The sequence below is a fragment of the Xiphophorus couchianus genome, chromosome 2 (genome assembly GCF_001444195.1).
Source record: "Xiphophorus couchianus chromosome 2, X_couchianus-1.0, whole genome shotgun sequence".
Classification (NCBI taxonomy): domain Eukaryota; kingdom Metazoa; phylum Chordata; class Actinopteri; order Cyprinodontiformes; family Poeciliidae; genus Xiphophorus; species Xiphophorus couchianus.
Window position 1 is genome coordinate 27,120,242 of NC_040229.1, and position 16,505 is coordinate 27,136,746.

A 16,505-nucleotide genomic window follows, 5' to 3' on the forward strand; every position below is an offset into this window, starting at 1 on the left:
TGTTTCCTCATAGCGGATGTGATCTGCTGTCCTCTTCACCTCTGCTTCTGTCATGTTGGCAGTTTTGAGTGAGTCAGCTTATGACATCACAGGTTGCTGCATAGGAAGTCGGCTCGCTCAGCAAAAAAAGAAAAAAAAAAGTTTTTCAAGGTTTAATAATGTCAGTGTTTTCCGGAGGACAATTACTCCAGAGCTGATGGGATCTGCGGCCAGGTACAACGCAGGGCTTTGGCGGGTTTAGATCTTGGAAGGCCACACTCCTGACATTATTGTAAGCTGCTTTGAGATAAGCCTCTTTGTCACGGCTTCATGATACTATCATTGTGCTTATTCTGCCAGTCAGGCAGCGCTCAATCACTGTGCTGCCAATTCTAGTTTTCTGGCAGGAACCCTGTGAAACTGCAAGACATTGAATTATTCAGTGTCTCTCTCTAATATATGAGGCAAATCGCTTTATCTACGTTCACACAGCATATCTCAATGCTCAGGTTTTGCTGAAATTTGACTCTTTTTTTTGGCTGCGGTTGTTCAAACTACTAACAAAATGTGACCACAATTAGACTTCTGTATGAAACAGTTTGACGTGAACATAGACGTCACACAGCAGCGCATTGTTTAACGTAGTAATAACGGACGGCGCTGTCTGCGGGTCAGTTTTAAAGTTGTTGAGCAATTGGAGCAGACAACATTAAAATCAAGATTAAAAGTCTACAAGATCATAAAAAGCTTCTTCTGGCGCAGAATTATGACGCACGCCTCACGCCGACGTAAATGTTGGATAAAATGCAACATGACCGCTCAGACGGCAGACGATTTGAAAACTATTGAGTACGTTTTTAAGTCGTTCCACAAATGGCTGTGGAACAAATCAAACTTTTTTTTATGAGTAAATTGGGCCATCCAGAGTGCCATCAAAAAGTCGGATAAGGATCGCATGTCAACTGGACCCAGTTTAAGAACAGCAGGTTAAACTAAGAGGTTCTAGAGGCCCAAAAAGTGAATAAAATGACTTTATTATTCTGTCAGTGCCTGGAAAATGAAAACGATTAGTTAATTGAACTAAAATCCTAGTCCTGAGGTAGGAAATCAAAGACAAAAACGACATTATTGCTGAAAAAAAAATCTTGAATTCCAGATTTTATCTTTTAAATCATGGAATTGTGAATTAAGTCTGAAAACCCAAAACATTTTCATTACCCCCCCAACTCCCAACCTACTTATATTTAGAAAAGGATTCAATCAAATTAAACATTTGAAGACTGTTCAAGGCTGCACAGTGGCGCAGTAGGTAGCTCTGTTGCCTTGCAGCAAGAAGGTCCTGGGTTCGAATCCCGGCTCGGGTCTATATGCATATTCTGCATGTGTTGATGGAAGAAGAAGGAAAAAATAAATGTCTCTTTGCAGAAGTGGGAGGTGTTCTGGAGGCACAATGGCTGCTTAACCGATATGGAGCTTTGAAACAGAAGTTCTTAATATGTTACACCATTTGTAAAGTTGGTAGAAAAACAACAGTCTATTTTTTTCCAAGTTTTTAAAGAGTTTCTTTCTCCCACAGTCCAAAAATATGACTGCCAGGTTAAATGGACTTTCTAAATTCTCTCTAGGTGTGTGTGTGTGTGTGTGCATGGTTGTTTGTCCTGTCTGTCTCTATGTTGCCCTGCAACAGACTGGCGACCTGTCCAGGGTGACCCCGCCTCTCGCCCGGAACGTTAGCTGGAGATAGACACCAGCACCTCCCGACCCCATTAGGGACGAGGGTGTTAGAAAATGGATGGATGAAGACTGCTTAAATTAAAGTTCCAATGAAGCTCATTTGTCAGAACAAAAGTACTTTTTGAAGATAATTTTCTTCCAGGTATTATCCATACTTTTAATTCAACCTACATTTCTGTACCTAATTTTTTTTTTATTGGTCTAATATAATATTCTAATCTTAAATGTGTTTTCATCAGCAGAAAATCAGACTTAACAGAAAGAAGGGCTGGAATACACCAGTCTGTGTAAAGAAATTCAGGAGTTTCTGCTTGAGTTTCTTTGCAGGATGTCAGAAAACCTTCCCAGAGCTGCTGGTTTGATATGAACTGCATTCCACCCTCAGGTCTTCTGCTTGAGGAAACTCCAAAGGTTCTCAATAGGTCAGAGGTCAGAGGAGGATGGTGACCACACCATGAGTTTCTCCCCTTTCATGCCCATAGCAGCCAATGACACAGTGGTATTCCTTGCAGCATGAGATGGTGCATTGTCATGAATGAAGATGATTTTGCTACTGAAGGTTCGGCTCTTCTTTTTGAACCATGAAAGAAAGTGATCAGTCAGAAAGTCCATCTACTTTGCTGAGGTCATTTTCACACCTTCATGGACTCTGAAGGGGCCGACCAATGATTCTCTCCTCATGATTTCGGCCCACAGCATGACTCCACCACCTCCTTGCTGACGTCACAGCCATGTTGTGATGTGGTGGCCGTCCACCACCAATCCACTACTGCGTCCATCTGGACCATCCAGGGTTGCACAGCAGTCATCAGTGAACAAGTCTGTTTGAAAATTAATCTTCATGTACGGCTGGGCCCACTGGGACCGTTTCTGCTTGTGAGCTCTGGTTAGGGGCCCAATAGTAGGTTGATGCACCGCAAGTCTCTGGAGGATCCTCCACCTTGAGGTTCCAGAGGCACCAGCAGCTTCAAATAACTGTTTGCTACTTTGTAAGGACATTTTAACAGCTGCTCTCTTAATCTGATGAATTTGTCTAACAGAAACCTTCCTCATTTTGCCTTTATCTGTACAAACCCATCTTTGTTCTGAATCAGCCACAAATCTCTTCACAGTACGATAACGCTTCAGTTTTCGTTAAATATCTAATGTTTTCATATCTTGTCATACGGCACTACACTACCTGATGGTTTTCATCAGCAGAGATCCTTTCTCTTTCCCATATTGCTTGAAACCTGTGGCCTGCTTAATAATGTGGAACATCCTTCTTAAGTAGATTTCCTTTAATTGACTCACCAGACAAACTAATCAACCAGCTCTCTGAAATTAATTATAGTGATTCAAAGAACCCTGACACACAATACCATCTATAAATTTAATAGCACAACAAAAAATGTAATATTTATGACACTTAAATCCAATTTGCATAATAATTTGGAACACGGTCTACAGTTGCTGGTTTCTGTTGATTTTACTGCTGGAAATATGTGGATTTTTACGCTGAATTTCAGAGCTACACAACATCTTCAGCTTCTTTGTATTCTGCAGTCTCTACCTACATTTTTGCAGTCTAATCTCAAACAAGTGACCGCCCATCAATACCAGCCTAATTAGGTGCATGAACATTTATCTGGGAGACTCAGCGCAACCGCAGCCGGAGGTCCTAACCAAAGCTGTCGTCCTGAAAAGGTCAAACAAACCGTTCATTTACGGTGTTTATACAGTATAGAAACCTTTTTTTATTATTATTAATATGCAGAATTTACTGTAGGATGATGCATGTTTTTCAAATGTGTCAAAAATCCAAAGTTTTTTTATGTTTCTGACATAAAAGATATACAGTACTCTACTTGTGGCAAAAATGATCAAATATACAAGTCTTAGGTAGAATAACGGATAATTATTCATTATAAATGACAGTCACAGATTTGGATTTGGTCACGGATTTCAAAAATACCTTTAATTCCACAATTATATGTTAATTGCGACACACGCAGTGGCAAAAAAAAGAAAGAAAAGAAATGGCTCCAAGGAGTGCAGAAATTAATATTTATGAAACATCAATTCATTTGTTGGTTGGCTAATGATGATAATAATGAAGCTGGCAGCATCAAAATGAGCTCAGACAGTGATGAGTCTGTCTTCACATGCTGTGCCAACCTCTCTGGAGTTCAAACTGCATGAGCTGTGATTTTAAGAACGCACTGAATGCTGTTATGTGTCACAAATCGATACAAACGGAGGAACTGTGGCCTGCTCTTCTCTGCAGAATTGTTTATTTCAGCCACACTGGATGGATTTTCAAACTTCTGATTGAGATTAAAGTCCAGACTTTGACTAGGCCGCTTCAAAATCTTCAATTATTATCGGTAAATTCATTATCTGGTCTCATTTTATCGTTCATGTTATGTCAAATGCCCGGTGCTCTCTTGTACTTTATTTTCTTTTATACTGTTTATACTGTTCAAACAAATTCGTAATTCAGTAGACTTATGTCTGTGTTAAAAAGGATTCAACACTGTTTTTCTGTATCGGTATCAGCAGATACCAAACCTCAGATATCAGTATTGTATTAGAAGTGAAAAAAATCTGATTGGTGCATTCCTACTGTTTAGGAATCATTTTTTTCTGCTGGGTTGCCATAGAGACGGCCCAGGTGGTCATCTCATATTGATGCTAGGATAAAGTATGACTTATTGTCAAATGCGTGAGTCTGTTTAGAACGTGCCGAGGTCATCCAGAGAGCAGAATCAGAGGAATTTGCTATGTGAAAGACTATAGAGAAGTAACCTTCAGACAAACCGATAGGAAGATGAATGGAGGAGAGTTCACCGGATAGACGACAGCAGAGAAAACTAAAAAACTGCAGAAAACAAACAGTCCAGACATAAGCAGCGCTGGTATGTTTTATTTATTAAGACTCAATATGTACTGTAGCTCTTTGTTGAGCAGGACTTTCTCCTAATCCAAAGGATGGGAAATCACTGGGACCGACAGCAGAACAGATACAGACAAGACAAGCCTGGTCTTTCTCAGGTCTACCGCTTGATGTGAGCACCCAGGAGTCCGTCACAGCAAACACTTTCTGTTCAGTAGATCACTGAAAACTACCTCTAACTGTCTACACTTCTGTTTTAAATCTTTCTAATGCCACTATCATATTGTGGTACATTTTATTTCAGGTTATCACACCGTGAGAATCTCCAACTATCCTATTCCTGCTGCTATATTTCTTTATTAAACAAGTATAATAAACCTAGTAAAATTCAGTCGTAAATTTTGTTTTATCTTATGAGCCGTAGTTACTGTAGTCATTCCTCCTTTTACATAACAGATACTCAGTGCATTATGGTTTTCTCACAATGTCTGTATGTTAGGGGCAAAACAATTAATCAGGTTAATCGTGATTAATTGAGTATTGAAATAATAGTGAAATAATTTAGTAACCCATTAATCGTTAACAGAAAAACTAAGACTCAAAAAGGAAATTTCCTGAAAACAAATTCAGAGCAGCGATTAAGCCAAAGCTATAAAAAAATATATTTACATTTTGCATTAGAAAGTGTTTCAGCCAAAACTCCTCAAGTTCTTTAGACTTATGCATAGACTTATGTTACTGCATTTTAGGCAACAAATGTTTTTATTTTCACATTTAAAAGGAGGAGTTGGATCAGGTGTTTATTTGCATCTTTTAAAGCATTTCAAACATTTTACAAAAAAGACTTGCGAGGTTAAATGGAAAACCTGGAGAATGCACCAATTTTTTTGATCCGATTAATCGTCAGAATAATCGATTACTAAAATAATCAATAGCTGTAACCATCTTGCATATGAACATTTGTTTCTCCCTGTTAACCTACTAAATTTTGCACAAAATTACAGCAGCACATGCATCCCTGGAACCTGTCGTTTTCTCTTGATTATCTGTTTTTATTTTTAATTCAGCGCGATGCAGGCTCATCTGGTCAGCAGCGTTAGCCAGTAAGTGCCTTAAGCAGAGTCGCGGGCCGAGTAGTGGAATCACCGTGTTACCGTTTTATCACTCCTCTGTAGATTAGCTGAAGCAGAGGATAATGAGGTTTGTAGGACTGCATCAGCTGTCCTAGGCTAGCTGCAGGAATCTCTGACATCAAACCTGCTCCATCCCTCTTCTGTTTCGTTGTGTGTGTGTGTGGGTGTGTAAATAATGAAATCCCCCCCCCAACCTCATGCCTTCTTTCAGTCCCCTTCAGTAGAGCTAAACTCAGTGCAGACATTCCTGCTGAAGGTTTATCCCCAGACTTGATCTCTCCACCTCCTCACAACAGCAGCACCCCTCTGGGAGTCACCGGAGAGTTCGGGCCAGTTTGACCCACTACTAGCCCCCTGAAGGGGAAAGAGAACCACACATATGTTCGGTGTGTACGCGCGCAGGTCTTATTTTAAGGCAAACACGCATCGTTTGAAGCATGTTTGAAGGAAAACGACCTGTTAGGGTTGGAAGCCAGAAACTCCCAGAAACTGGGCCTCAAGGAAAACAGAGGAGGGCTTCATCAGAGCAAGCCCAGGCAAACAACAGAATGTTGTTGTCAAACTCATCTTCATTTTGGGCCGTGTCAAGGTCATGAATGCTCTCAAAGGGTCAGCTGTGCCGGAATATATTTGTACAGTCCCATTAACAAACTGTTAAAATTTGATTGGCGTCTCCATTTGATGAGTTCTTCTTCAAATGAACCGGTATTGAACAATCCCTCTAGGATTACGCGATTGCTTTTGGATTTTTTTGCAATAAAAATCAAAGATTTCGTGGCGCTAATTTGGAAATATTTGCAAGGAATTTTGCAATATTTTCGCCTATGTATGATGGTAAATGTGACTTTCTGTTACTCACTTCTTTATGTGACCGGTGTCGTAAAGATGCGCATTAGAAATGGGAATTATTTTCAACATTATTTGTGTTTGTGGGACTCTAATTGCTGTGACACACAGTCATACTGTTACCCAAAAGGAGGTAGAAAACAGTTCTTGTCGTCACTTTTATTGTTTTATCACAGTGGTATCGCAAAATATTGTGATAAAACTTTAAGTCCATATCGCCCAGGTTCCAGTTATGAACGATTGTCAGAGTCGGTATTTGTCCTTGCATGGCGCAATGAGGAACCTAGTTGGAAATGGACTTTGCAGGACTTACAAACATTTACAGACTGTTGATTTATGCTAACTTATAGCATAAATCACATGCTCCCATTGTAATAACAGGCTCTGAGGATAGTTAAAACCCACTGGAAACAGCACTAAACCAAAAAGAGTGAGGTGGTGAGTATGTTATTCTTTTGTGGAGTAATAAGAAGCCGAAAAACATTTTTCGCATAGAAGAGGCTCCAGCGGTGGACCCCTGAAGGGCTGTTACACAACCGTGGCTCTCTACATAAACAGTCTCTGTTTGAAGTGAAAAAGGATATTGGATTTCAAAGACGAGATCACTTCCCTTTGTTACTTTGGCTTGAGAAATACCGTCTGTCAGCCAATTAAATGTGTGGGCAGCCCGGTGGAGAAGATGAGGAAATAAAAGTCCCCCGTTCTGTGCAGGACAGGTCGCTCTGTACAGGTGGTGGTCGGGGGGAAGCCAGGAAACGTGAAGTTCCTTAATAGTTGGCTTTATATTGTTTTTCCGAGGACATCTGAGCTTTGTTTAAAACCAACAGCTGCAGCCTCGGCAGCACAAGGCTGCTTCTTGTTCACTTGCCGCAGTCGATTCGATTCCATCCAAAAATACTTTATCCTAAAGGGAAATTAAATGTTGTGACTCATATCATCAAAGTAAATTCGTTATGGACGGTGAAGCTGCGGGCGGGAAGGATCTCCGGTAACAGTCACTCTTGCAAAGGAATCTCACTGAAGTCCGCTGCTGCTACCACAGTCTGTAGACTGTCATGACATGCTAACAGCTTAATATCCAGGCTTCAGACACCATATTCTGCAGCAAAGTGTTCTGGATGACACCATCAGTTGTTGGCAAGCACTTCTAATCCACCTCATTTGCTTTTGCCTCTTTCAAACCTTCATAGAGACAATCCTTTTTAATTTTATTATGTAAAATCAACTTTTTTGAGCTTTACGTCTTGTTATTATGTTATTCCGTCATCAAAAACAGACCTGGAGTGTTGCTTTAATTCCTTCATGAACGTTTGAGAAATCCTTCAATCTCCATGGCAACCCATCAGCTGTGCAAAACACCTGGGTGAACCTAACCCCACCTTCGAGGACAGAGCTCTTCCTGTGAGCTGTAGTTTCCAAGCTTCCACCTCACAGAGCAGCCATCCACCACTCAGCTCCTTAAGACTAGCTAGAAGCAATTAGCAAACACTAATTGGTGGAACTGCACATCTGCTGAGCTCATTATAGGAACGCCTTCTCAGTGAAACGCTGGTAAAAACGTTAATAGAGGAGCCATGTTGTGATGACTTCCTGAAGGCGCAGTTCCAGAGAGAGCAGGAGCTTCTTAAAGAGACAGAGGCCCAATTTCAAGACGATAAATTACAATGTCAAATTCCTTTTAAGTTAAATTTGATACATTTAGCAATTTATAACAACTGAAGGTAACAGTTACTTCAATGTTACAAAACTGGAACCATGTGCCTGAAAAACACATAGTACAGCCCCTTTAATTATAATCAATGGGAGAGATCATAATGGACAACCCTCTAGGAAAGGATAAGTCCAAGTGACATCAGAATTTCATGGCACTACAAAAAGTTTTGTTTGTGATGAAAAATGACAAGATTTAATAAAAAAAATAAAGTTTATAGGGCCTCATATTGTAAATATGGCCCTTTAAACATACTACATTTTTAGGAATCTACACAGTGCTTATTTTAATGCAATGCTGAGTATTGGTAAGACAACTCTGAATCTGGAAAAAATAAATAAAATCAGGATCAGGTTACCACTAATTTTAAGACTTTATAATCAATGAGACTTAAAGCAGGTTTGTCGCTTTTGACCTGCCTGAGGCACAAAATAAACACTTGATTTCAACTGTTACTGAAGCCAAAAGGAGTCATTATGTTACAGCTAACACCCTTCAGTTCCTTAACTTTACGCCATCAGAACTGTGAGCTCAGAAATAAACACCACTGCAAAACACTTGTTGAAGTTGAACAAACAAGCTAAGACTCTAAGCTGCACTAGGCTCTCATGTGATAAATAAATCGTACATCTTACACAAACATCCTTTTTTAGAAAAAAAAAAAGAGGCTGTTTTAACTGGGACATGATAAATGAGCCGCTATCGCGTCATATTCAGAATGTAAAAGTGTGATAAGATCGTCCTCTGGGATTTCAAGTCAATCAGCAACAATGCAGAGAGCAGCGGCACCAAATGCAAAACAGGAGACATGCTGCAATCAGCAGTAATCCGCCCATCAAAAAAAATGTGGCAAATCACAACGTGGGACTGATTTAAATACGCTTCGACTCTGAAAGAGAAAGTCCCTCACCCGAGAAACTAGAAACTTCCTCTGTGAATCGCGAAAGCGGCAGGCGTGAGGGAACTGTTGGGGCAAGCCAGCTCTGGAGACTTTTCAGCACAAACCAGATACGCATGCTACATGCTACGCATGCTAGCATGCTAGCTGAGGACTTTGTAACAAAGTATTCCAGCAAAAGCAGAGCAGTAGCTGAACTCCGTGCGGTGCCCAAGATTAGAAAAAGATCAGAGAAAGTTGGTGTCCAAGAGCTAATCATGTTATTTTGTTTCATTCAATTATTTAAAAATATACAAATTGTTCATTTTGTCACGTTCTGAGAGAAAAACAGAGACGGTAGGAAAACTGAATCATTTGACCTACCTTTTAACTTTTATCTGTTTCCTTCTTCTGTGTGTTTTCTAAATGTTTATCCTGAATTAAACAGAGCGTGGATGGAAAATGTCACTTTTTTATCTAAAAAAAAAAAAAAAAAAAGTTTCTTCCTTCTTATTCTTATTGAATCTTGTCGAAGTCTGAAGTTTGCTTGAATTATTTTTCAACAGAAGGCTATAGTGAAATCCCAGGTGGCCCACTTAAAGCCCAAAGCTTCAAGTACAAATGCTAAACAATCAAATATTCGAGCTATGAAAAACATTTCTCCACTTTACATAAATGCGCATCTCTCTTGAGAAGTTACACTATTCCTATGCTTTAACGTCCATTTCAAGCAATGCCAGAGTGAAGATAGTTTTCTGTGGCTTGTGTGCAGCACAAAGTGAAGCAGAGCTGCCCCTCCCCAACCTGTTGCTGTTTGTTCCTGGTCAGCAGGCTTAAACAGAAGAATACTCCCTTGTAAGACAGATTAATTTGAGCTGCTTGGAAACTATTCTAGCATGGAAAAAACAAACAGCTTCAGTTTATTGAAACTAAAAACAAAAAAAGCACTGCCTGACACTCTTACTGATGTAGTGAGGATCCTCTACAAATAACCAGGAGCTTAGCATCTCCAAAACCAAGGATACGATCATGGTCTTCATGAGACAAAATAAATGCCATGCTCTCCAACAGGTCAGTAGTGATTCCGTTAAAAAAAAAACTGCCCTCAAAATTTCTGGAAAATGGACTCCAAACATCACTAACCTGGCAAAAAAAAAAAAGTACAATCATCAATGAGATTATTTCCATAAGATCCTGAAAGACTGGAGTCATCGTAGCAGCAGTTTCCATCTGACAGCTGACAAGATGACCCAACAGAGGTCATCAAAGTACCACAGAAAATCATTAGAACCAGACATACTGCTAAACATGTACAGGACGCGGTGCCTGCGGCGTGCAGCTACATAATGAGAACACTTGTCACGCCCAGGACACTTTCTCTTCACTTTGCTGCCCTCAGGGAGGAGTCTCAAGTCCTCAAAAACTCGTACATCCAGATTTAAATTCAGCTTCTGTCTGGCTGCTGCAAGGACAATGGACTTAAAGAACTGATGCTTCAATGTAAAGTACATTGTTGGCTGTTCCATATACATTTGTATTTCATTTAAGTCTTTTTAGAATAAAATAATCATGACACATTTTACAAAATTCAATATTTCCTGTTTAATGTGCCGCTAGGGAATCGTAATTTAGTTCCACTTTATACAGTGAGACTAAACTGAATCAATTAAACAGGTAAATGTTAATATATTAAGTCAATATATATTTTTTTTTTTAAAACTGATCATGTGCAGGGCTGCACTGGGGACAAACCTTGACTTCATACCTGGTTTCAGAGGTATGGTACACCCTGGACAAGCCCCCACTCTATCACAACACCAAACAGCCAGCTATGCACGCACTCACCCACACCTTTGGGCTACTTCTGAGTAACCAATTAACAGTCATGCTTTTGGACTGTGGGAGGAAGCCGGAGTACCTGAAGAGAACCAGCACAGGTATGAAGACTTTATGAAGAAAAAGCCCAGGTCGAGAGTCAAAGCGGGAAGCATTATCCACCAAGCAGCATAATATAACACACAGATTTGACCATTAACCTATCAATTAAATAGCCTTTCCTCTATACGTTCACTCACAAGCTCACAAACAGGACGTCTCCATGGAGTGTACATTTTTAACAATCCTCGACAAAAATAACTGTGAGAAACTCTTCGTTACCCTCCAGCATCCAGACAGCAGCGCGTAAACAGACCTGCTCAGCATTTCCTGCAGACGGTCAGTAGACGGTGCGCGGCAGGTTGGACCCAGACACACCTCTTTCTGACCCGCACTGGCTCTGCGGTCATTCCCTCTGCTCGGAGCGGCATTTAGAGGCAGCAGCCATGTTCAGCTGTACCGTCACTTCAAAGCACAGCTGAATAGAGCAAGGAGGAAAGCAGCAGCAGTGGATTTAGGGTCCTTACTTTATGAAGTAACTGGCTCCTTGGTCCGTAAAGCCTTCCTCCCATCCCGGTGGCAAGTCTGAAGAAAAAAAAAACAACAAAAAAAAACAGACTTGCAGTTGAAAGTTTGACACTTGCGTGAGCAGCAGAAAAGTAAACAGTGCGGTCATAAAGGTAACAGGTGAAAGTATTTTTTGCCCAGCCGGCTAAGCTAAGCTACCTGAGCGGATCATGTGTCCGGAGTTTACAGGTTCACCGGAGCGGGGATGGAGCCAGGTGGTGTTCCGCGTCTCATCGCTGCAGCGCGGGGCAGAGAGCAGAGAAAAACACCTGTTACACCGCCGGAGCAGGGGGAGGGGGGCCGGCGGGGAAGATACACCCCGGCAACTCCCGTCGAACCGGGACCGTCGGCGGCGGAAATTCCTCGCGCCGACACTTACTTGATGAAGAAAACCCGTCCGTCCCTGCAGACACCGTAGGAACAGTGTTCGGGTAAGGTGTCCCGTCCGAGAGGCGCCGCCATGATCCGTCCGCAAGTCCTATTTCATCTCAGTCCCTCTCCATGGAGTCTCTCGGGAGCTCAATGATCACTGGTGGAGCTGGCGCTGCCTTCAGGGACTCATCTCACTTCCGTACATCCGACAATCGAAGGCTGAACATGCTCAGAGACTCAGGCCGTGTCTACTGGACACACAACAGGTTTATGCAATGTATCTGAATAAGAATAAGGCAGCTTTCACCACACCGCTGCGTGTAATAACAACTATTGTTATTAAAGGAGATTCACTTCTGTTTAGGTTGCTGATATTTTTCTGTTTCAATTGGCCAATATTTTCTTTCTTTCTTTTTTACAGCCAGATAGATGCAATACATTTTAGACAGAATATATATATATATACTGGGAAACTGACAAGATAGCTATATATATATAATATATAATTCTCACTACATTATCCATGATTTACATGGATAATTATACTGGCAGTATAATAAGCTCATAGCAGTCACTAAATTTTGGAATCAGGTAGCTAGCTTGGTCAGCTGCTTACTCAGTTTTCCATTTGAAGATTTAAAGGGGCAGTATTATGTAAAATCGATTTTTCTGAACTTACATTGTGTTATCATGTTATTCCCTCATCAAAAAACACTCCCGGAGTGTTTGCCTTTTCTCTTTCAAGCATGTTTGAGAAATACTTTAATCTCCAGTGGCAACGATTCAGCTGAGGGAAACGCCTGGGTGGACCTAGCCCCGCCTTCGAGAACAAAGCTCCTCCTTGGAACTGAAGCTTCCAAGCTTCCACCCTCACAGAGCAGCCCTCCTTCACGACTCCCCCACTCAGCTCCTTCAGACTAGCCAGCATCAATTAGTCCTCAAGATTTCTGCAAGAGAGAGAGAGAGATGTTGTAAGTGCAAAAACCTTTTAATGCCACAAAACGACTGCAGAGGAAAAGGAAGGAAGCTTCCCCTCAGCTACAAGCAGAATGTTCATTCTGAGAAAATCTCTGCTGTATAAAACCACAGTATTGTTTTTATTTTAAAAAAAAAAAATTTAATTCTCTAACAGCTCAAACTGTAACGCCTCCTGTTCGTATCTCAAGAAAAACATGGTTATAATGCTCCACAATTTGGCGGCTTTCTGAGTCTCCTGTGCATAAAGTCCTAAAGCGATGCAAAGTCCGATATTATGGATGTTTTCTTCATCCACTTCCTGTTCACGTTTCCAGCTCTTCCTGAGCCCTAAATATTAATGTAAACATGAAATAGCTTCATATTTTTAAAGAGCACTGCCTTCTACATGCAGTATTTATTTCTCCCGGTTTTTGCCAAACGGTGGATGCGCTCACATGCTGAAACTGGGAAGTAAACAAACGTCCAAATCGATCCGTTGTGAATGAAAAGCCCCAAAGATGTGTGTATTTCCACACACTGGCGATGATTGTAGGACTGGGCTTAGCGCTAAGGCTGGAACAAAACCACTTTGATACAACTTCTGGCCCTTAAAATGAATCTTACCAAACACTTTTAAAACAAAAGCTCCTCTTTTTCATATGTGTGATCTACAATTAAGGGTAAAAAAAATAGTGCATTAGCATAAGGAAAAGGTTCAAAAATATATTAATTGACAACCACCGAGGGCAAGTCGATGCTTTAAGCCACCGAGGGGGCACGCCCGGGTTAAAGCTGACGCGCTGATTACCTTGTCAGCTGAATTAAAGCCAGAGCCGTCTTTGATCGTTGTGCAGGTCATCCATTTATTGATGCCAGAAATGTATCTTTTACAACGATTCATCCATCAAAAACACCTGTTGACAGTTTCTAGCGTTCAGCGGTCTAAAGACCGTTTCCCCCTTTCGGGTGGAACACCTGTCTTCACCAACAAAGGTTCCTGTCAAATAGATCGCATATGACCCATGTGGCAAAATACCCATTCACAAATACGTTCATTCTTAATCTGCTCCTACGACCACTATGAACTTTCAAAATAAGTCTTATGAACGTCTTTTGTTTGAAAAAGGGCTGAGGGGGCCGAAAAGATCGGGATTGGGTCGCTCAGACCTCAGTGGAAAAAGTCCTGGATATTTGTCCCTATACGAGTCACATTCGGGAAAAAACTAAAATACAAATTGGGTCGCATTTGCCTGCTGTGTGAATTTAGCCTAAATTTCTTCCAAAAGGTTCTAGTTATGACCGTAATTGCCCTTTTTGGATTAATGAATCAGTTTTTTGAATATGAACTGAATTTGAAACTTTTAACATGTCAGTGTGTAAACATACTGTCATTTATACTTAATTATTTGTCCTTCGGTTTACTCTGCAGAGCAACGGGAGACGTTCGGGAGATCCAGGAGGAGCTCAGAGGAGGCCTGCTGCTCGGCCGCGTTGAGAGGAGCCAGATGAGGCGGCACAGTCACCCGGGCAGGAAGCCTCCGGTGTGACTCCATTAAAGGTCTACCGGGCCTGACCTGCTGGGCACATGATTATGGAGGAGGCTGGATGGGATCTGCGAGCTGGAGCAAGTGATCAAGGTCAAACATCCTAACAGGAAACAGAAAACGAGTGATGGTGCAACCAGAAGTTGACATACACCGAATGAAAAGAAACATACATCTAATTTTATTTATTTATTTTTTTAATCTCTGTTTGAAGTCAATCAGACCAACTTCCTTTTGTTTTAGGTCGGTAAGAAACACCAAAATCCTCCTATTTGCTAGATGTCACAAAGGAAGAAATAATATGTCAAGAGATTTGTCAGTTATACGTCTATTAATGTTTTGACAAAGAAAAAGTTTACATTCAGAATGATCACTGTCTCTTTAAGCCGTGACGGAAAGCCCAAATGAGGTCAAGTAACACTATAACCAATTATGTTGAGAACAAAAGACAAGCGACAAAGATTTTTGGATGCCATCATCGAAATCACCAAAAGCAATCATCACCAAATATTAGAATGAATACTAGCATGAATCAATGTTCCTGTTGTTGTCGTCAATCAAAGGCCGTTCTCAACATTTTGAGGGGATGTAGCTTCAGTGTTCCAGCATCTCTGCAGTTTTCTGGAAGTTTCTCCTAGATTTGTGGAGCACAAAAACTGAATGATGCTTCTGATCTCATGGCGTTGGAAACGTCTGATAAGGTTAACTGACACACGCGAGTGAACTGGAGGCACGTCTGTGGACGCATTTTAAGGTTCACTGCTCTCTTTGTTCGACACATTTGGAAAGTCAAAGAAAAGCGGCCAGGATATCAGGAAGTAAACTATGGAGCTGCACAGGTGTGGTTCATCCTTGGGAACAATTTCCAGATGCTTGAAGGTGCCGCTTTTATCTGTTTAAACAACTATAAGTAAGAATAGATGAGAATGTCCAAACATGTCAGGACGGAGACAGGTTCTGTGTGTTGGTCCAAAACGTGGCAACCGACCACAGAACAAAATGCAAAACTCTTGTGACGATGCTGCTGAAGCGTCGTCACAAGAGTGAGTGTATACGCTCACTCATATATGAGTGTATACGCAACATATATGAGCAACATATATGTTGCTCTTATTGTTGGTAAGAGCAACGTACGCAAAACTTTGTCGATATTCAATTAATGTAAAAAAAAAAACCACAAGTTCGCAATTACGATGTTTCCACTAAATAAGATTAAAATCACAGGTGAATAAGTTTATGTACACACATAAGTCATTAAAAAACATGCTGCGCCATCAGCCTCTAACTACTTCCTGTTGTCTTCTTTGTGGTTTGCGCAAGTAGTAACATCTGGTTGTTGATCATGTGACTTGTTACGGGGAAAGAAGGGTGTCCATAGCAGTTTTGTGACCAATTTCGATATGGCCAAAAAAACCAATCTCATGCCAAAACTTTTTTTTTTTTAAAGTTGTTTGTTTTGTCATGTATCCATTAAGCTAATTTGTTTTTGTAAATGTCAAATTACGCAATTATATGGTCAGTGGAAACGTAACTACTGAAAAAGAAAGCCAGATTACAGTTTGCAAATGCTCACAGGAAGAAAGATCTTCATTTTTGGAAACATCTCTTGTGGTCTAACGAAACGGAATTTGAACCATTTGCCCATAATGGCCATTGTTACTTTGTTTATTTTATTTATACATTTATAATTTATTATCAAATAAATAACAGGTGAAAAAAAAACTTCACTTTTGTAAGGGAATTTATTTTTGCTTATGCCGTGATCAGACTTCATCGCGGTTCCGTGATGGCACCGCGGTTTGTTTTTTTTGTGTCCCCGCACCGAGGAACGATGAGTGACGATTAAAGCGTCAATGATCGGCGTTTCTCCCTGCCAGCATAAGCATCGCTTCTGCTCTTGACAGACAAGCCTTCATTACAGCCGTGCCCTCGCCCAGCAATATCATCACGTTTACTTTCAGCAAACATGCCGCTGTCTGTCGGCTCTGCTGATTACCATAAAGACGATCCTCCATCAGCTGACTGACGCTGTTTG

General features: G+C 40.9%; 1 protein-coding gene and 1 long non-coding RNA gene across 9 annotated transcripts in view; one reads left to right on the forward strand and one right to left on the reverse strand.

Annotated features, from left to right (window-relative positions):
* LOC114152889 (pleckstrin homology domain-containing family A member 7-like) overlaps positions 1–12,199 on the reverse strand; it is a 141,140-nt gene extending 128,941 nt beyond the window's left edge. For 6 of the 8 annotated variants that reach the window (XM_028031096.1, XM_028031089.1, XM_028031073.1 and 3 more), the window contains exons 1-3: positions 11,977–12,059; positions 11,757–11,833; positions 11,558–11,615 (exon numbers count right to left, since the gene is read on the reverse strand). In XM_028031096.1, coding sequence (XP_027886897.1) covers positions 11,558–11,615; positions 11,757–11,833; positions 11,977–12,059 — 218 coding nt within the window. Of the gene's footprint in view, positions 1–11,557; positions 11,616–11,756; positions 11,834–11,976 lie in introns of all 8 variants that reach the window. The other 2 variants (XM_028031045.1, XM_028031021.1) reach the window with 1 other exon arrangement.
* Positions 12,200–12,500: 301 nt separating this feature from the next.
* Positions 12,501–15,883, forward strand: LOC114152943 (uncharacterized). The gene is made up of 2 exons (XR_003597247.1): positions 12,501–12,940; positions 14,356–15,883. It is a non-coding gene; the product is annotated as an uncharacterized LOC114152943 (long non-coding RNA).
* Positions 15,884–16,505: the final 622 nt, after the last annotated feature.